Source organism: Theropithecus gelada, chromosome 20 (genome assembly GCF_003255815.1).
Source record: "Theropithecus gelada isolate Dixy chromosome 20, Tgel_1.0, whole genome shotgun sequence".
In the NCBI taxonomy this organism is placed as follows: domain Eukaryota; kingdom Metazoa; phylum Chordata; class Mammalia; order Primates; family Cercopithecidae; genus Theropithecus; species Theropithecus gelada.
In genome coordinates, this window is record NC_037688.1 from 24175955 (window position 1) to 24197452 (window position 21498).

The 21498-nt window shown below is 51.2% G+C and overlaps 1 protein-coding gene across 2 annotated transcripts in view; it reads left to right on the forward strand.

The window, feature by feature from the left end:
- Nucleotides 1-239: 239 nt before the first annotated feature.
- The window catches only part of CDH5 (cadherin 5), a 38569-nt gene continuing 17310 nt past the window's right edge, over nt 240-21498 (forward strand). The window contains exons 1-4 of one of the 2 annotated variants that reach the window (XM_025371134.1): nt 386-447; nt 2354-2426; nt 13340-13571; nt 20627-20915. In XM_025371134.1, the coding sequence (XP_025226919.1) occupies nt 13359-13571; nt 20627-20915 (502 nt within the window). In that variant the 5' untranslated portion in view covers nt 386-447; nt 2354-2426; nt 13340-13358. Of the gene's footprint in view, nt 448-2353; nt 2427-13339; nt 13572-20626; nt 20916-21498 lie in introns of both variants that reach the window. The other variant, XM_025371133.1, reaches the window with a different exon arrangement.

Sequence of the window (21498 nt, forward strand, 5' to 3'; positions counted from 1 at the left end):
ACCTGCCTGCAGCATCCCAAGGCGGGTTAAATGTGATGCTGCACCCACGGGTCCCCACAGCCAGGCTCTTGGCAGGTGCTGGGCTCAGAGTCCCAGAGCTGAGGCCGGGCATTGGGGTTCAAGTGGGGTGCCCCAGGCGGGGTCCAGGGCCAGCCCTCTGTGGAGACAGCCATCCGGGGCCGAGGCGGCCGCCCACCGGGGGACCTGCCTATCTGCAGCCAGCCCAGCCCTCACAAAGGAACAATAACAGGAAACCATCCCGGGGGGAAGTGGGCCAGGGCCAGCTGGAAAACCTGAAGGGGAGGCAGCCAGACCTCCCTCGCCAGCGGGGTGTGGCTCCCCTCCAGAGACGGTTGGCTGACGGGCTCCACAGAGCTCCACTCACGCTCAGCCCTGGACGGACAGGCAGTCCAACGGAACAGAAACATCCCTCAGCCCACAGGCACGGTGAGTGGGGGCTCCCACACTCCCCTCCACCCCAGACCCGCCACCCTGCGCCCGAGGTGGGAGGGTCCTCAGCTTCCCCATCTGTAGAATGGGCATCGTCCCGCTCCCAGGACAGAGAGGCTCCTCGAGGGCATGCTGGGCCTCCTTGAGGCTCAGAGCAGGGCCGGGGAAGGTGCACCCAGAGGTGGTGCCAAGGGCACAAATGGGCATCTTGGGGCTGAGGGGGGAAGGGCAAGGGCTCGGCTCTCCCACAACTGCACTCTCCAACTCAAAAAGGCCCACTGGCCTTCCTCCGTGCCAGGCTCAGAGAAGGCAGGATTCTGCCCCAGTTGCCCAGCATGCCGGGGCAGAGGACTGGCACCCAGGCCTTGGCCCCCCTCCATGCCCTTACCCTTACTGGAGAGGATTTACGAAGTCCTGACACCACCCTCCTCAGCCCCCCACCCATACGCCACTAAAGCTCTATGCTGGGATCTGGGGAGGGGCCCTGAAAGGGGAGCTCAGAGCCTCGGCCCCTCTCTATCAAGCCAGTGCTCCCATTTCAGGATAGGCAAGCTGAGCACTGGCTCTGGGCACCTGCGGTCCTGCCTTTCCCTGCCCAAACACCATCGGGGCCCGCTATGTGTCGAGGGAGCTGTAGTCTGGACAGTGGCCCACCATTCCTCCCCCAGGCACCCTTTCAAAGGCTAGGGCCCAAGAGCCCCAAGGCCCTCACAGCTCAGGAAGTGCCCTGGAAGCAGGAGGTCTGGGCCAAGAGCCTGGCCTGGAGACAACTGCCCTGGGTACAGATCCCAGCTCTGCCATTTGCTCTGGGGTGACCTTGGGAAGGTTACCCAGAGTTTCCAAACCACAGTGGGGAACAAGCGATGATGTGGAGTTCATTATTTTACCATTAACAACTCCACAAGGTAGATATATTATTTCTTTATATTTCAGTGAAAGCAACTGAGCTTTGGAAACATATGAGCCGGTGTGGGGATTTGAACCAGGATCTCATACTCCAAAGCCCAGGCTCTTTCCCCAGATCTCAAGTGCCTCGTCTGTGAAATGCAGAAACAGTGTTTCCTTAGTCAATTAAGTGAGGTGATCTAAATCCCTGGTGCTGGGAATGGCACATAACATGGGATCTTTAAGGAATAGTGGCTGGATTTTCCTGCTAGCCCAGAGCCGATCCTGACTGTGAACGTCATAAAGGTTTTGACCCTTGAGGTATGGTAACACCCCATCAGGGAGGGGTCCTCAGGTGCCCAGCAGGTACCAGGAAGGGGGTGCAAGTGAGAGGACATTGCGAGCACCTCTGGGCACCTGCTCCATGCCAGGCTCCCTCCCCAGCGTGGACGTTTCTCATGTGTGATGGGCAGATAGGATTCTGACCAGAGAGGAAGGCCATTCCCAGGGAGGCAGCTCTGAGGCGTTGAGGGTGTACCTGGAAGGCTCTTCAACCACAGGCCACTGGAGCCCAGGCCAGGAGCCCTGGTCCATCCTGAGGTGGTGGGGAGCCTGGGACTCTCCTCTGCCTGCCCTGGAGGGCAGCGAGTATCCTCCAAGGGGCCCAAGAGCTGCTGAGTCCCTGAGCGGCCCTACCAATTTCAGCTTACGGTGATGAGGGGTAGGGGAGGTGTATACTGGCCTGGAAGGGGTTAAGCTGCCTGCCTGCAGCCTCAGCCTGAGCTATTGTGTTGCTAAACAAGGGCCGGACGTGAGGGCAGGAAGCCAGAGGGGGCCACACATTTTCTGCAAAGTTGGATGATTCACTGCTGACTCGGGGACACCCAGGGGACACAGCAGACACCGTCCCAGGAAGAATCTTGGGCCTTTTTGCCCACATGGACCCATGCCTGTTCCCTGCATCCTCTCTCTGCACCCCCTCAGTCACGCTGAAGCGACTAGAATTCCCATTTGACAGATGGGACCACCAAGGCTGAGGGAAGCTGTGCAGCCAGACCAAGGTCACACAACCAACACAAGGTAGAAGCAGGGTGTGAGTGCGGTCCCTTCTGACCCACAATCCATGCCACACTCCACAGTGAAGCTCAGAGAGGGGAAAAGCAGAGCACTCCAGGCCACAGAGGCAGGCACAGGGACAAGCCAGGAGCCCAGTGATACCAGGGGAAGGAATGTTCTAGGAGGCAGGTTCTGCCCTCAGGAGCTTCCACCTCTGGCTGAGGAGATACTAAAAAGTCTGTCCTGATCCAGGTTCGAGCTGGTGTTAAGTGAGTAAATCATGAAGGGCTTGCTGGAAGAAGAGTGGGAATCCCAGGTGCTAGGAGGCCTTGGGCAGCCCCTCTGCAGCCTGGGCCTCAGTCTTCCCATCTCTTGAGAGTAGGGGATGCTCCCTAAACTAATTCAGGGACTTCCAGATTGTCTGCCTTGGACCACAGCAAAACAGTCAGATCCTGGCAGGTCCAGATACTGGAAGGACGAGGAAGTGGGACCCGGGGACAGGCCGGGCGGGTGGTGAATGAGATTTCCTTCTGCAGAGGAACAGAAAGAGTAGGAGGTGGGTCCAGAGTAGAGCCAGGAAATGAAGTCAAGTGTAAGTCGGCCAGTCAAAACCACACCCACCAGGCTGGAGAGGGTGGGTAGATAGGAGTCAAGACACCCACACCCTTACTGGGCGCCTACTGTGTGCCAGGCTTTACACTCATGATCTCATTTAATCGTCCTCCCCAGGGAGGCGGCTACTGTTGCCTCCATTACAGATAAGGAAGCTGAGGCTCAGCAAGCAAGAGATGAACCCAAGGTCACACAGCTCCCGAGCAGTTGGGCAGGTTCAAACAGGCAGGTGCAAGGGCCTCATTCTGTTCCCCACACTGCCCTCATAGTCCCAGACAAAGTCAGGAAGCCCAAAGGAGGCTGGAAGCCTCCTTAGCATGGGAAGTTTGGAGCTGTCCCTTTAGAAGGCAAGGGGATAGACTAGATGACCCAGAGCCCAGAGATTCCAGCACAAATTTGTTTCACATCACAAAATAGGTCTGGCCAACTGGTACCCTCTACCTTCATCCAGTGGGAATGAACTTGAACTCAGCCCCTGAATCCTCAACACAGTCTATGAGGATCCTCAATACAGTCTTTGGGTGATTGATTTGTGATGTCTGCCATAGGTGTGGAAAGGGGCATGTGGCAAGCTCAGTTCTGTTCTGCCAGCACTGTCTTAAGAGGTGCCCTGCTCAGGGGTGTTTGCATACTCACTGGGGACCCCTTTTTTTTTTTTTTTTTTTTGAGACAGAGTTCTGCTCCTGTTGTCCAGGCTGGAGTGCAATCGCGCGATCTCAGCTCACTGCAACCTCTGCCTCCCAGATTCAAGCGATTCTCCTGCCTCAATCTCCCAAGTAGCTAGGATTACAGGCATGTGCTACCATGCCCAGCTAATTTTGTATTTTTAGTAGAGATGGGGTTTCACCATGTTGGCCAGGCTGGTTTTGAACTCCTGACCTCAGGTGATCCACTGGCCTCGGCCTCCCAAAGTGCTGGGATTTACAGGTGTGAGCCACCACGCCCGGCCAGGGACTCTTAAGAAGGATAATTTTGTTGTCCCTAAAGGATCAAAACCCTATCGGTAGTCTTTTGGGCAGTCCCATGGCAGCCCATCCCATGGGCCATCAGAGGAGCTATCTGGGAGCAAGGAGGAGTTTCTTTGAGTTATACCAACAATGGTACCTACTCTGACCACCCTACGTGTTGTCTGAAAATACACAGATTTGTTTCTAAATCCTGTGAGTGGGGAGGGAGTGGGTGGCAAGACCAGAACTGGAGCTGGCACCAGGCTGACAGGCAGCACGTCCAGGTCTGGGGCGTTGAGTTCATGCACCCAGGTATGGCATGAAGTGAACTCTCAGGCCCAGAACCTGCCTGGGCAGAGATAGGCCAGGAGGCAGAGGCTGTGCTGGTGGCAGGTGGCAATCAGAAGACCTCATGGAGTAGGCAGTCTGGGGCTTGAGAATAAGTAAAGCGCTAACCCAGGAGACAGCAAAGAAGGGCATTCCAGGCAGAAGGAACAGCCTGGGCAAAAAGCCTGCTGCTGAGAGGAAGGGCACTGTGCACTTCAGAAACTTCTAGCTCTCCTCGAGGCTGGAAGGGACAGGGAAGCGGAGGAGAGGAGAGCTGGCAGGGTGGGCAGGGGACAATCATGCTAGGCCTTGAGGGCTGGCTGAGGAGTTAGACATCCTCCAGCAGGGAGCGAGGAGGCTATTGGCAGAACCTAATGGGAGGGGAGCAGGTCTGGGACCCACAGGAGCCTATCCCAGGGCCAAACTGAGCCACAAACCAGGAGGAAGCAGAAGGGGCCAGGTCATAGCTGCCTGGCCAAATCCCATTCCCGAGCCTCCCAGGGCCTCGCCCTTCATCCTCCCAATGTCTGTGGCTGCCAAGACCCGGCTTTAAATGTCTGAGCTCAAGCAGACCATTTGAGAGTCCCCAGAGAGTTTGAGGGTCACTGGGTCCCAGTCCTGTCCTGGACTGAGATTTGAGCTGTGGAATAGGAAGGCAGTGGGGAGAGCTGCCGGGGGCCACACACGGAGCTGGGTCTTCAGCGCCCGCACTCCAGCAGGCACACCTCCTGCATGTTCTAGGCCGGCTCCTCCCAGTGCCCTGCCCCTCATCCCTGACCCCAGGCCTCTGGGCTGGAGTCCAGAGCCTGCGGGAGGCTGGGCTGGGATCCTAGCTGAAAGTGGGTGTGCTGGGGGTCAGGGAGGAGAGCAGCCAGGCCTGCAAAGAGGAGCCCTGCAGGAGTTGGCCTGGGCAGCTGCCTGTGGCCAGGGGTGTGCACTCACGAAGGCATGTTTGAGGGTGTCACAGGTCCATGAGGCCTCCAGATGTCATGTGTGTGTTCTGGACCTGGAGCCTTCCTCTGCCCCGCCCCTGAGGCCCTCCAGCCTATTGAAAACCCCGCAGGCTGCAAAGCCCAGACTTGGCCCCTGGAATCTAAGGCTTGAGTGGGGCTCTGGTCAGGTCAAGGGGCAGGGGTCTTCCTGGTGCTCAGGGGCAGGACCAGCCCAGGGGCTGAGGGGCTGCACCAGCCCACTGAGGGGCTCCCATCTGGGTCCAGACTTCCTATGTCCTATTTAGCTACAAAGCCAGGGGTCCCAGGGAGTCCCAAGAAGAGCAGCTCTAGCCCCTCCCCTCCCCTCCCCTGCCCTGCCCTCCCTTCCCTTCCTCTTCTCTTGTATCCCTAGCCTCTCTTTTTGACACTGTAACTCACACAGAGCTGAGCCGATCTCACAGCCCCTTGGAGGCAGAACCCCAGATAGATGGATGCCCACAAAGGGAAAGGGACCAAAGGGAGCTTTGTGTGATGTCCCACGGTGGGTCAGTGAGAGGCAGGACTCACTCCGGGGACTGTGGTCCTCAGACCCATCAGGGCCCTCCCAGTCTGTATACTCCCACAGCCTCCTCTATTTGTCCATCAAAGCGCATGTCACAATTTCAAGCTGCGTTTTTCACCACATGACTGGCATCCCTCTCTCCCATGGAAGTGGAGCCTGTGTTTATTCCAGCATGGCATTAAGTGCTTAGCACATAGTAGATGCTCAATAAATGTTTGCTGCATGACTGTATAACCCCAGGACTCTAGAGAGGGCTTCAGAGAAGTGGTGACATGTGTCGTAAATCTAGGCAGAGGAGAGAGGACAGCAAGTGCACGGGCAGGGAGGATGCAACCAAGCCTGGTGGAGTGGGGAGCTTCCCAGAGAGTTAACGTCCTGTGGGCTGGAGCTATGCCTGGAGGCTCACCAGGCACCTGCAGACCCAGACAGGCAGCCGGAGAGGAGCAGAAAGAGCCACAGGAGCCCCATCCTTTTCTCAGGCTGCCCAGGTGACTCAGCCTTCGGAGGACCCCTCAGTCCCCAGGCCTGGCCTCAGTGTCTGGGTTCTGATCCCAGTGGCCCCACCCACGGTAGATATAGATACAGACCTGGACCCCAGAGGCCTCTGAGGTCCTAGCCTCCCATGGGAGCATGGTGGAGCCCAGTTCCCCCTATTCTCCAAGGCTCCCCTGCTGCTTATCCTGGGCTCCATGCACACTCACCAGGGGATTCGGGCCACTGACTCCATCCTCTCATTTTGGGTCCTCCAGACCTCCCCAGACTGATGGAGGGTACAGAGGGCCCATCCTCCTCCATTTGGAACTGCCCCCAAACCCTCTCACATGGCTCCGGGGACAGCAGCATCAACAAGCATCCTGAATACCTGGGACACGGGCAGGTACCTGGCCTCGGCGTGCTCAGCACCTACACCTGAGTTGCCAAGCGTGGCCCCTCCCTGCTCAACGCTGTGATCAGGCAGTTGCTGGGCTGCTCAGCTGGGAATTTCTGAACATGGAAATCACTTCCAAAATCCTCAGACCCTCTGAATGTCTGGGGTGCCCCAAATCTACCTGGCAACAGCTTGAGTCTCTCTGGAAACTGCTGAGAATAACCGAGAGACATGACTCTTACCTGCCGAAAGGAAACAGGCTAAAATGAAAAAAGAGCTATGACCACATCTCCAGAGGCTGCAGCCAAGAGAAATTCAGTTTTCAGCTGTGGCTGCAGCAGATCTGACTGGCCCAGTTTCCTCTGCATCAGGATGGGGAGGAGCAACTGTCTGACAAGACCCTTCCCTGCAGCCCCCATTTGTTAGCCCTTTTTTTTTGGAGACGAAGTCTTGCTCTGTTGCCTGTCACCCAGGCTGAAGTGCAGTGGCAGGATCTCAATTCACTGCAACCCCTGCCTCCCAGGTTCAAGTGATTCTCGTGCCTCAGTCCCTCAAGTAACTGGCACTATAGGCACGCGCCACCATGCCAGGCTAATTTTTGTATTTTTTAGTAGAGGCAAGTTTTCACCATGTTGCCCAGGCTGGTCTCAAACTCCTGACCTCAAGTGATCCACCCAAAGTTAGTTGGCCAAATTTCTAACACAAAGGGCAAAAGACACAAATGAATGTGGCTTTTCAGTTGGGAAGGTCCCACAGGTGTCTCTGAGATTGAGTATAGAAGGAGCCTAGGATTTAGAAAAAGATCGATCTGGTGAGGGTTCCAGATCCACCATTCATGAGTTGTTTGTCTCTGAGCCTCAGTTTTCTCATCTGAGAAATGGGAATGATAAGTCCTACATCCTGGGGATAGTGTGAAAATTAAATGCACTGGCATGGATAAAGACCAAGCACTGAGAATAGTTGATTATTATTACATGAGAATGTCCCCACAGAGATAGAGAGTGGGTGGCATGATGCAAAAAGCACGATTTTTGGGGAAAGACAGCCTAAGTTCAAATCCTGGCTCCACTTCCTGTGGCTATGTGACCTGAGATAACTTACTCTACCTCTCTGAGCCCCCATTTCTTTACCTGCAAAATGGGAATACAGACAACTACCTAGAAGGGTTGTTGCAAGGTTTAAATACAATAACGTGTGCCTCCTCGGGGGAATGCTCAGGAATGTCAGCCCTCCCCCACCGTCCCAGTCAAGAAAGAACTGTCTTGGGAGGGTGCTCAAGGCTCTGGTATGGGGGTGCAAATGGGATTACATGATCCCTGGCTCCCAAATGCCCCCAACCCAAGGTCCTGCCCCTCACCAACAGCTGACTGATGAGAGCTGAGCACTCAGACCTCCCTCTGTCCTGGCAAATGACACACAGGTGCTGTGGGGTGACTCTGCGAGAGCCAGTCCCAGCCCTGTTGGAGGGCAGGAGCTTGAGGGTGGCCCATGTGCTCCAAGGGACTTCTCTCCAGAGCTAGCAGCAGGGCCCCTGCTGGACACAGAACAGAATCCAAGGGGCTTTTCTGCACCTTCAGAGAACTTACTCTACCTCTCTGAGCCCCCATTTTGTTATGTGGGGCCAGGCAAAGCCCACTGAGGAGTTAATGTCCCCCCAGGAGCCATGTGGTCCCAGCCTGTGATTGGTGGACTCTGCCTTGCTGAAGTCTGGTGTAGGTATAGTCATGCATCTTTTTTTTTTTTTTTTCCCAAATCAAAGAAGGAACCTCGTTTTATTCTGAATGTGTTAGTTTTGACCCCCTTCACCCTGAAATTTTCTTTCTTTAAAAATTTTTTTGGCTGGGCGCGGTGGCTCAAGCCTGTAATCCCAGCACTTTGGGAGGCCGAGACTGGCGGATCACGAGGTCAGGAGATCGAGACCATCCTGGCTAACACGGTGAAACCCCGTCTCTACTAAAAGATACAAAAAATTAGCCGGGCGAGGTGGTGGGCGCCTGTAGTCCCCGCTACTCGGGAAGTTGAGGCAGGAGAATGGCGTGAACCCGAGAGGCAGAGCTTTCAGTGAGCTGAGATCCGGCCACTGCACTCCAGCCTGGGCGACAGAGCGAGACTCCATCTCAAAAAAAAAAAAAAAAAAAAAAATTATTTATTTATTTTTATGACTATACTTTAAGTTCTAGGGTACATGTGCACAATGTGCAGTTTTGTTACATATGTATACATGTGCCATGTTGGTGTGCTGCACCCGTTAACTCGTCGTTTACATTAGGTGTATCTCCTAATGCTATCCCTCCTCCCTCCCCCCGAGCCCACGGCAGGCCCCGGTGTGTGATATGCATCTTAATGACTAGGATACACTCTGAAAAACGAGTTCAGGTGATTTCGCTGTTGTGCAAACATCAGAGTGTGCTTACACAAACAAATCTGGATCGTATAACCTGCTGCACACCTGGGCTGGATGGTACAGTCTATTGCTCTTAGGCTCCATACCTGTGCAGCATGGTACTATACTAAATGCTGTAGCCAATTTTAACACGACAGCAAGTATTCATGTATCTAAACATATCTAAATACAGGCAAGATACAGTAAAAATCCGATGTAAAAGATAAAAAAGGAACCTGTAATCCCAGCACTTTGGGAGGCCAACGCAGGAGGATCACTTGAGGCAGGAGTTCAAGACCAGCTTGGGCAACACAGGAGGGCAACATAGACCCCTCCGCACTCCAACCATCTCTACAAAAAAATTTAAAAATTAGCCAGATGTGCTGGCACGTACCTCCTCACGGGGCTGAGATGGGAGAATTGCTTGAGCCCAGGAGTTTGAGGCTGTAGTGAGCCACACACACATTCATATTCCACTCCACACACATTCACACCACACTCCAGCCTGGGTGACAGAGGGAGACTCAATCTAAAAAAAAAAAAAAAAAAAAAAAAAAAAAGAGAGAGATAAAAAATGGTATACCTCTCTGTGGTACTTACCATGAGTGGAGCTTCCAGGACTAGAAATTCCTCTGGGCGAGTCAGGAAGTGAGTGGCCTACGACATCACTTCACCCTGCCATAGACTTAATAAACACTGTACACTTAGCTTCACTAAATTTACTTAAAAATATTTTTCTCTCATCAATAAGAAATTAACTTTAGTTTACTATTAGGGTAGTGCAAAAGTAATTGCTGTTTTTACCATTAAAAAAAAAAAAAAAGCCACCGGGTGCGGTGGCTCATGCCTGTAATCCCAGCACTTTGGGAGGCTGATGCGGGCGGATTGCCTGAGGTCAGGAGTTTGAGACCAACCTGGCCAACATGGTGAAACCCCGTTTCTACTAAAAATACAAAAAAAAAAAAAAAAAGATTAGCCAGGCCTGGGGTCAGGCGTCTGTAGACACAGCCACTTGGGAGGCTGAGCCAGGAGAATGACTTGCACCTGGGAGGCAGAGGTTGCAGTGAGCTGAGATCGCACCACTGCACTCCAGAACAAAACTTGTCTCAAAGGAAAAATAATAAATAAATAAATAAAGCACACAATTACTTGTGTACCACCCTAATATAACATTTTTTATAAAGTTGGTCTACACTAGCATCACCCCAAACACAAGTAATGACTTGTGCTACGACGTCACGATGGCTGCGGTGTCACTAGGGCAGAGGAGTTTTTAGCTCCATTAAAACCTTAGGGGACCACAGTCGTATGTGCAGTCCATTGTTGACCAAAAAGTCATTTTGCAGCACACGACTGTTATTTATCCATTTGACTGCTGGCTGCGGTCAGCCATAGGGATCACTAACCCGTCCCAACAGGCCCCAGGAAAGAGAAAACCACATTCCCGTTCACTGTATTAGAGATAGGGTTCCCAGCTGGAAACAGAGCAAACCCTGGGAGGCCAATTGAAGAGATTTTATGAAGGGACTGCTACAGAGAGGTGGGCTGCCTTAAGGAAACCAACCACTGCCTGCACAGAGGTAGGCTCGGATGTTGAGGTACCCAGAGACCAGCAACAGCGCTTCTGCCTGGAATTCCCTTCCCTTTCCTGGCAGTCCTGTGGCTGGCACTCAGATGTGGGCTGAAACGTCAGCTCTCCCAGAGGCCTTCCTGGCCTCACAGGCCCAGTCAGCTGCCCCCTCACTCTCTGTGGCACCTCCCATTGTAATTCCTTGAACATCTCTGATCGCCAACTGATATGTTTCCTCATTGACTTACTTATTTTCCTGTTGTTCCCATTATTGCACACTCCCCAAGAGCAGGCTCCATCTGTCTCACTCACTGAGGCACCCCCACTGCCTAGCATGGAGCCCATCATGCAGTAGGCACCCAGCACCTATCAGCTCAGAGCCTGGGCGCTCACCCCGTCCTGTTTGCCCTGAGAACTCTCCCTCTCCCTGTTTCTCATTTTCGCTTCTGTCTGTTTCACTTTGTCATCTTTGAGTCACTTCTCATTTGAGGGAGGAAGAAAGAATCAAGACTTGCACTTCCTTTCTGGACAAAGAAGGAAATGAGCCACAGGGTCTGGACCCAGTGAGGCTGGGGTAGGGGTCATGCCTGCCGCCTCCCCTGAGTCAGGGACCAGCTTCTTGGCCAGGACTCCCAATCTGCCCCCCTTCTTCTCTAAGCCTTTGCTCACCACCTTCCTCCTGCCTAGAGCATCCTTCAAGGGCCTCAAGTCTCTTCCAGGTTGACCCCCTCATTTATGGCTGAGGAAACTGAGGCCCAGAGGGGTCAGGGCATCCCCCAGGCATATGGCACCTGCATTCTGGGGCCTATCCCCACCCGGGGAGTCCACTTCCTCCAGGGCCAGAGACAGGAACCAGAAGGCAGGGGCCGTCGATACTAAAATCAGTGGGTCCAGAGGTCAGCTGGCCCAGCACAGACACCCTCAGCCCTCACTGAGGTCAGCCCGGCGCCAGTAAATCAGGGGAAATGTTACTAGAGTTTACAAACCTCTTGTGATGTACAGAGTCCAGCCTCTCCCTGTGGCCAGGCAGGAGACAGTCAAGGGAGGAGGCCATCCCATCCAGCACCTTGTAGATCCTTATGTGCCTCCAGATGTGAGCCCTGGTTCCCTCTCCCACCCACCTGTTCTTCCTCTACATCATCCCAGGAGCTGCAAGTCAGTAACACAGGGACCCCGGAGGGTGGAAAGACAGAGTCAGGGCTGAGAGAACATGCTAATGGCCAAGGTCACAGCCCGCACTCCTCATGGGGCAGTAGAGAAAACCCCTGTTCCTGGAATTCAGCATGAAGCCAGGCCTTGATCTCTGGTTAACCCACATCCGTACCCTACAGACCTGCCTTCGAGACTGTGCATCCTGTGCAACTGTACAGGGCTTGCATTTCAAAGGGCCTCATGCTTGGTTTAATGTTCTGTCTCCTTCTTAAAATTCTTTTGCACTGGGCCACACAAATTATGAAGCCATTCCTATGAACCCAGACCCTCAACTCACCACCCCACCCACCCCTGCTCTTCTGACAGCAAAGCTGACCACTCACTGTAAGATCTGGAGTGAAGGGCTGGCCCTCAGGGTTAAGACAGTTGGATTTTCCTAAGAGCCTTCTGAAGACAGAATCAATGCAAAGTTGTCAAAGGGGCTTTCAGGCAGGAGGACGTCTGCCGAGAGGAGGCTTTAAATCCTACCCCATAGCAGCTGCTGGGACAAGGGAAGGCAGGAGGAAAGGACTTGAACTTCTGGGCCAGACAACCTTGGTTCAAATCCTGGCTGTGCTCCTTACAGTTTAGGTGATTTCAGGAATGTTCCGAAACCTCTCTGTACCTCTTCTGCAAAATGAGGGTTATCATTACACCAACCTGGAGGATGATGGGGAATATTAAATAGATAAGACATATAAAGTGCTTGAAACAGTGCCAGGCAAAAAATAAGTGCTTGATAAAGATTAGCTATCAGACACCTGGGTTCCCATCTGAGTCCCACCACTTACTACAATGTGAACTTAACATCTGTGTGCCTCAGTTTCCTCATTTGAACAATGAGGATAACCTGACCACCCAATGCCTGGGGACTTAGGAGCTGCCATTGGCATCAGCCTCACACCCTCTTCCTGGAGACCTTCCCCGCAGGCCCTCCTGTGGGCTCCCATATCCCCTGCACTTGCTTCCATCCTAGCACAAGACTCACAGGTAGAAATGGTTTCCACATCTGTTTTCACCTTCCCCGTTCGGAATTCATCAAGGCATGAAGGGGGTCTGGTTCTGCTGGTGTCAGCAGACAGTGAAGGATGAAGCAGTGAATAGATAAAGGGAGTTCGGTTCCCTGTGGGAGCTGCTCACACCCTTAGGCAGTGGCCACCACATGCGGGAGATGGCTCAGAGTGGTGGAAGAAATTATAGGGAAAGGACGCAAACCTTCTGGAAAGGTCAGAAGGTTTTGCATAACTTCGGGGAAGAATAAGCAGAAGGCAGCTGTTCTACCCTGAGGCAGAGGGTGAGAAGTAGGTACAAGGAAGTGTAGGGAAATGTATCCTAAATGGGCTTGTTTACTCATGTTGTCCTAAAACCTACCTTTGCTCATCCCAGTGCCTGACTGCTCCCTGAAAGGGGGAATGATAATGTTAATTACCCGCAGATTACGTTTGCCCCAAGCTTTTAGCATTATAGCTAGCTGCTCTCATGCAAAATACCTGTGTCTAAGTACTCCTTTCATCCGTCACTCAGACAGAGTCTGAAAGTGTCTCCTCTTTCCCCAGATCTGTTCCTCCTGGGAAGATGCAGAGGCTCATGATGCTGGTCGCCACATCGGGCGCCTGCCTGGGCCTGCTGGCAGCGGCGGCAGCAGCAGCAGCAGCAGGTGCTAACCCTGCCCAACGGGACACCCCCAGCCTGCTGCCCACCCACCGGCGCCAAAAGAGAGACTGGATTTGGAACCAGATGCACATTGATGAAGAGAAAAACACCTCACTGCCCCATCATGTAGGCAAGGTAAGGCTCAAGCCCCAGGACAGGAGAAGCCATCAGCAGCTGGCCCATATTGACAGTGGTGGTGGTGATGGCGATGGTGGCAAAGGTGGTAATAGATATTGTGGTGGTTGTAGGAGTGGAGATGATAAAGGTGAAGGTGGTAGCAATAGTGGTAGAACTCGTGGTGGTGGAAGGAGTGGTGGTAATGGTGGCAGTGGTGGTGGTAGTGATAGTGATGGTGGTGAGGATGGGAAAGGGCAAGGTGGTGGTGGGAGTGGTGGGAATGGTGGTGGTGGTGATGGTGGTGATGATAAAGGTGGTGGTTGTGATGGCTGTGGTGATGGTGGTGGTGATAAAGGGGTAGGTGGTGGTTGTTATGGTTGTGATGATGGTGATGTGATGATAAAGGGGTAGGTGATGGTTTTGATGGTTGTGATGGTGTTGACGGTGGTGATAAAGGGGTAGGTGGTGGTTGTGATGATGGTGATGGTGGTGATAATAAAGGGGTAGGTGATGGTTTTGATGGTTGTGATGATGGTGGTGATGAAAGATAAATGTTGATGGTGGTGATGATGGAAGTGATGATGATAGCGATGGTGATGGTGGTAAGGATGGGGAAGGACAAGGTGGCAGTGGTGGTGATGGTAGTGATGGTAAAGGGGCAGGTGGTGGTTGTGATGGTGGTCATGATGGTGGTGGTGGTGATAAAGGGTTAGGTGGTGGTTGTGATGATGGTGATGGTAGTGATGATAAAGGGGTAGGTGGTGGTTGTAATGGTGATGATGATGGTGATGATGATGGAAGTGATGATGATAGTGATGGTGATGGTGGTGAGGATGGGGAAGGAAAAGGTGGCAGTGGTGGTGATGGTAGTGATGGTAAAGGAGCAGGTGGTGGTTGTGATGGTGGTGATGATGGTGGTGGTAATGGTGATGGTAGTGGTGAAGGATAAGTGTTGATGGAGATGGTGGTGGTGATGATGGTAGTGACAAAAGATAAGTGTTGATAGTGGTGATAATGGAGGTGACAATGATGGTGGTGGAGCTGGTGGTGAACTCTATGGTTCAATTTCTCCCAGACCCTGGTCTGTAAACTAGATATCACTAACAGAAGGGCCATCCAGTGCCCAAGCTGAGGAGACTCGTCTGGCCTGGGGGTTCAAGGTTTAGGACAGGACCAGCCAAGCCTGCCATGAAATTTTCCCATTTGAAAGATCAGAAAAGAACTGTGCAGCCTTCCACAAAATTGTGCTGAAGATGAAGTTAACCATCCAGGCCATATTTTTGTCAACTCCGGTCTAGGCCTTTGAACCTCCTCAAAAAGCCCTTCTCTCAGGCTATCCCTGGTTCCCTGTGACCCCACAAAGCTCCCCATATTCCACATCACCCGTAATGAGGTACCTGACCCAAGCCTGCCCTCCAGGGCAGGACCTCAGACTCTGACCCTCACTTTGTCCTCCTTTAAAACGTGTCTATCCCTAGCCCATCCTCCTAGAGCTCAGAGCATATCTGAGTGACTGCTGAATTGCCTCACCATGTCAAATTGTCATTGATGTCAAAGCCATCCAGTCTAATTGAAAGGAATGGTCCTAGTAGTGGAATTTCACACACAATGACAGGTAGATGGACTGTGTGCTTTCAGAATTTTCAATGAGGAGGAAAGTTTCTTTTGGGTGCATTAAAATCTCACTTTGTCAGCTTCTTGGAATCTAAATGATAGGGGCAAAAAAGAACATGTCAATGTACTGAAGAAAGGAAGGATCATTCCAAGCACTGGACTGGGTGCCAGAAAGATAACAACAGTGGGCTAAGGCAGACATGCTCCCCACCCTCATGGAGATGGCAGTCTAGAGCAGGGATCAGCAAACTACCCACTGCGGGCCCAATCCAGCCCACTGCCTGGACTTGCAAATACAGTTTTATCGGAACACAGCCACATTTATTCATTTACAGTTTGCCCACAGCTGCTTTCATGCTACAATGGCAAAGTTGAGTGGTGGTGACAAAGATCAAATGACCCATAAGTCTGCAAATATTTGCTCCCTGCCCTTTACAGAAACAGTTTACCCATCCTGGTCTAGAGGGGCAGCATACTTCAGACAAAGAATCCCACAAATGGTGTGGGGGTGCCCTCTGGCTATAGATAAACAGACTGGAGAGGAACTTTTGATGGGAAGGCCCAGTCTGGCCATGGTACCAGAAATGCCCCAGCAGAGCTTGGTCTGCGGACCGGGTATAGGGCCATCCCATGCTCAGGCTGAGAAGGCCGGTGTGACCTCAGGGTTCAGGGTTTAGGGCAGGGCCAACCATGGCTGCCATGAAATTTTCCCATTTGGGAAATTAGGAAAGATCTGTGCAGCATTTGACAAAATTGGATGGGAATGGGGCCAGCTGGGGAATCTCCACTTGGAGCCCCACCCACAGCCAGCTGGCTGTGCCCATGGCTCCCAACAATAACTGGGATCTTGAAGTCCTCCAGCATGGCCACTCATAGGGGGAGACACTTGCCCAGGGTCACACAAGGAGACCAGCACAGAGCCCCAAGGAGAACGCAGCCATAGGAAAACCGGCATTCCTGACTCTTAACACAAATGCGAGCTCTGTGTCATAGAGGAAAATGTCGTCAATCCACCTGCATCCTTCCTGGTGGGATAATTGTGCCTTGAATCAGCCTCTAAAAAGAATGTCTGACCTCAAGGAAAATCTGTGGAGTGAGTCAGGGAAAGTCCATAGAAAGTGGGGGCAACCTTTCAAGGGCTTGCCCAAGGGTCTCTAGCAGCAGGAAGAACACCAGGCCTGCTGTCATTTGCCAACAGCGTTCACTTAGCCCTGGCGTGGGGCTGGGTCTCCGAGGAACCACGAGGGGTCGTCACACTGGGAAAAAACAAGGGTGTGTGGAAAAGGCAAGGACAGGGCTCCAAGGATCACCTCCAGCTCCTGAGGATGTCATCCGAGGCAAGGAAGTCCCTGTTTATCAAGGTCAGAGCCTGGAGCCTTTGTTTACAGACGTGACTGAACAATGGGAGCAAGTCCTGAGCTGCCTTCTGAACCCACAAATATGGGTTTTTGGCATTGAGATGTTATGTTTAAATACAGTGATCTTAGAAAACAGGGGTGGGAGGAGTGGAGGCTCCCAGAAACCCATAACCCTCATCTAATCATCAGAAAAACAGCAGACAAATCCCAACAGAGGGGCATCCTGCAAAATACCTGACTCGTACTCCTCAAAACTGTCAAGGTCATCAGAAACCAATGAAAGTCTAAGAAACTATCACAGCCATGAGGTGCTTAAAGAAACATGATAACTCAGTGGAATGTGGTATCCAGTGTGGAATCCTGAAATAGACAAAAGATATTGGGTAAAAAAAAAATAAAAAATAAAAAACTGAGGAACTCTGCATAAACTATGCCCTCTGGTAAATAATAATGCATCCGTATTGGTCCACTAATTATAACAAATGCACCACACTCATGTAAGACGTTCATACTCCGGGAAAAAGAGGAGCAGGCGTCTGGGAACTCTCTGCCCTAGTTTCTTAATTTTTCTGTAAATCTGGAACTGTTCTAAAAAATAAAGTCTAGGGAAGAAAAATTGAAGGGAAGGAAAACAGAAACTGGACACTCATATGAAATTGTATGCAGAACTCCAATCACACAGATCCAGGCTGATTTCCTCCCTCCATCCTCCCTGCCCTGGTGGGTCCTAACACATTCACCCAGAGCCCAGTTGGAAGACCACCATCTTATCCTCACCTTGAGCAACTCACACAGGGCCCCAGACTGTCCCCTTCTCTTTGAGACTCCACTGTCCTCACAGGTCACCGGTTACAGAACTGAGGCACAGCTTCTTGCCTCTAGTCCAGCTGTTCATCATGCATCCCAGCCACTGGGCCTTAGTACCTCCTCATGAACCCACCTGCCCCCTGCACGCCACAGCCCTGCTCCAAGATGCTTGTCGCTGCCCACCTCTCTCCCACCCTGCCCAACCAAGGGGGCGATCCTCACTCCCTGTCTCCACTTCCTCCCCTTCTAGACTTTTCCCTAGGCTGCATCATCTAACTTCCCACCCTATCAACCCCTGTCACTGCCCTCACTGAGGGCTCCAATGACTGCACTGCTGCTAAACCCTGGGGACACTTTCCAGACCTCATGGGATGTGGCCATACCCTTCTGGAATCTCCCTCTTCTTTCTTGAGACCCCAGCCTCTTTGAGTTCTCTGGAGGAGTCCAGCCCTTTTTTTTTTTTTTTTTTTATGAGAGTCAGAGTCTCACTCAGTCACCCAGGCTGGAGTGCAGTGGCGTGATCTTGGCTCACTGCAACCTCTGCCTCTGGGGCTCAAATGATCCTCCTTGCTCAGCCTCCCAAGTAGCTGGGACTACAGGCGTGTGCCACCACAGCCAGCTAATTTTTTTTTTTTTCTGTATTTTTAATGGAGATGGGGTTTCACCATGTTGGCCAGGCTGGTCTCAAACTCCTGACCTCAAGTGATCCACCCACCTTGGACTCCCAAAGTGCTGGGATTATAGGCGTGAGCCACCGCACCCACCCGAGCCCAGCCTTTTTAAGAGTCCTTACCAGATGCCTTCACGTAAAATCCCTTGCTCTATTTGACCTTAAATCATGTGAGGCAGACTCAGTAGCTTATGCCTGTAATCCCAGCATTCTGAGAGACCAAGGCAGGAGAATTGCTTGAGCCCAGGAGTTTGAGAACAGCCTGGACAACATAGTGAGACCCCATCTCTACAAAAAAATACAAAAATTAGCCAAGCTTGGTGGTGCACACCTGTAGTCCCACCTACTCCAGAGGCTGAGGCAGAAGGATCGATTGAGCTCAGGAAGGGGAGGTTGTAGTGAGCCAACACTGTACCACTGTACTCCAACCTGGACTACAGAGTGAGACCCTGTCTCAAAAAAATAAAAAGAGGTTGGGCGTGGTGGCTCACACCTGTAATCACAGCACTTTGGGAGGCTGAGGCAGGCAGATCGCTTGAGGTCAGGAGTTTGAGACCAGCATGGCCAACATGGTGAAATTCCGTCTCTACTAAAAATAGAAAAATTAGCCAGGCGTGGTGGCACGTGCCTGTAATTCCAGCTACTGAGGAGGCTGAGGCAAAATAATCACTTGAACCCAGGAGGTGGAGGTTGCAGTGAGCCAAGATCATGCCACTGCAGTCCAGCCTGGGCAACAGAGCTAAACTCCATCTCAAAAAAAAAAAAAAAAGCTATGTTGCACTTCCTCAGCGTGCTGGCCTCTGAGGCTGCAAACCTAGGTCCTGAGAGCCAAATGGGATCTGTGCCCTCTGTTCTCCTAGTGGGAGCCTGGCACCTCCCAGGCACCCAGGTATATTTTTTAATTGAATAGAATTCTATTTTGGGGACATACTAATCTTCTATGAGAGTATCATTGTATATGCATAAAATACTATTCTACGGGAACTGTACTGTTCCTAATATTTTCTGTTTCTATGATTCTTTAAATGGAATGTTTAGCAATTCTAGCCTTCTAAGATCCTCTAATCTGTGGCTCTATTATTAATAATTATTAACTAGCACTTATTGAGCCCTGTTTCGTGTAAGATGCTTTACATATATTATTTTCCAAATCTTATTCCTTGGGACATGAACAGTACATGTTACACAGAAAAATGGTTCTGTGGCCTGAGAAGTATGGAAAATCCGGAGTTACACAAAGTTCACTGGAGTTCTCTTCTGCAGAGCTGTACATTGTAAATCTCCAAGAAGAGAATATTTTATATACCATTTCCTGTACTGGGCCCAGGGGTGTGCTGATAAATGTTTGACAACTGGCTGTCCAGGGGAAAGGGTTTGATTTGTAGTGCTTGCCAATTTCCACAGTGTAAATACTCTCAACATGTCTCATTTCAAGCTATCGATGTGATGTCATCGAAGGCCAAGACAAGATGGGAGAAGATACTCATGAGTGCATCATTATTTAGTATTTCCATCATACAGATACCATAAACACAGATAACCTCAAAACGTAGTCCAAGGTAGCAAAATAATTAGGAAGCGATGAATTCTGGGAATTTGTTGTTTTTCATATGATTTATTTAATTGTAAGTTTACATAATTTAATTTGTAATAATGGCTGTATTTAACAATCACCTCACAAATATTCCTGAAAATTTAAGCTGGTTCTCAAAAGCCAAGCTGATACAATCCAGTGCCAGCACACCACTGGCTAGGACCCCATCTTTGTGTGGAACAGCAAAAGAGTTCAGTGTTTCCCAGAACTCATCTTCAAAGGTGCTGTTCTACTCAGAGCAAAGCAACATCAGAAGCGATATTATTTCCATTTTACAAGTGAGGTAACTAAAACTCAGAGAGGTTAAGTGACTTCTACAGGGCAAAAATATCCTTTGCCTTCCAATGGCACCAAGTATATTTTTCCACTCAAAAAAAAAAAGTTTTCTAAGCACCTACTCTGTTCAGGCACCATTCTAGGCATATTGGGACTCTGCCAGGCAACTCACACCATGAGAACAATTCATTGGTGACTAGTCAGAGGTTCTTTTTGGCTTTTTAAAAATTTTATTTTCGGGGGTACATGTCCATGTTTGTTACATGTATATTGCATACTGGTGGGAATTGGGCTTCTAGCGTACCCATTACCCAAATAGTGAGCATTATGGCCAATAGGTTATTTGTCAACGCTCACCCTTATCCCAACCTCCCCTCTATGGGAATCCCCAGTGTCGATTATTTCAATTTTTATGGTCATATGTACCAATTGTTTAGCTCCTACTTATAAATGAGAATATGTGGTGTTGGATTTGTTGCTTCTGGGTTAGTTCACTTAGGTTCATTTAGGATTATGGCCTGCAGCTCTATCCATGTTGCTGCAAAGGACATGATTTTATTCTTTTTTATGGCTGCCAGAGGTTCTTGATAAAAACCTCAGTGTCACACTTAGAGACCCTGGCCAGCACCACACACACCACAAACACACATGCACACACATGCACATGCACACTTGTGTACACATTCTCATTCACATACTCTCACATGCAGCCGCCGCCACCCATTCCCAGTTCACGTCACCTCTTCTTTTCTAGATCAAGTCAAGTGTGAGTCGCAAGAACGCCAAGTACCTGCTCAAAGGAGAATTTGTGGACAAGGTCTTCCGGGTCGATGCAGAAACAGGAGACGTGTTTGCCATTGAGAGGCTGGACCGGGAGAACATCTCAGAGTACCACCTCACTGCTGTCATTGTGGACAAGGACACTGGCGAAAACCTGGAGACTCCTTCAAGCTTCACCATCAAAGTTCATGACGTGAATGACAACTGGCCTGTGTTCACGCATCGGTTGTTCAATGCGTCCGTGCCTGAGTCATCGGCTGTGGGTACGTTGTATGCCCACTCTGTCCTCCTTCTTCTCCCTCCTCCCTCCCTCATCCCCAACCTGGGGGCACCTCTCACATCAGCCACTTCACTGCCTGGGGTAGGAATCCAGTGAGTTCAGGGCAGTGATTGTAAGGCCTGTGTTGCCACTTTATATGATTTGAAAGAAACTCTAGTTCCTAACAAGCTCTGATCTGGCCACAGGCTGAGCTCTGACCCTAGTCCTAGACCTAGCCCTGATCCTAATCATGGACTGAGCCCTGACTACAGTCATAAACTTGGCCCTGATCCTGATCATGGACTGAACCCTGACACTAGTCATAGACTAAGCCCTGATCCTGATCATGGACTGAGCCCTGACTCTAGTCATAGACTGAGCCCTGATCCTGATCATGGACTGAGTCCTGACCCTAGTCATAGACTAAGCCCTGATCCTGATCATAGACTGAGCCCTGACTCTAGTCATAGACTGAGCCCTGATCCTGATCATGGACTGAGTCCTGACCCTAGTCCTAGACCTAGCCCTGATCCTAATCATGGACCGAGCCCTGACTACAGTCATAAACTTGGCCCTGATCCTGATCA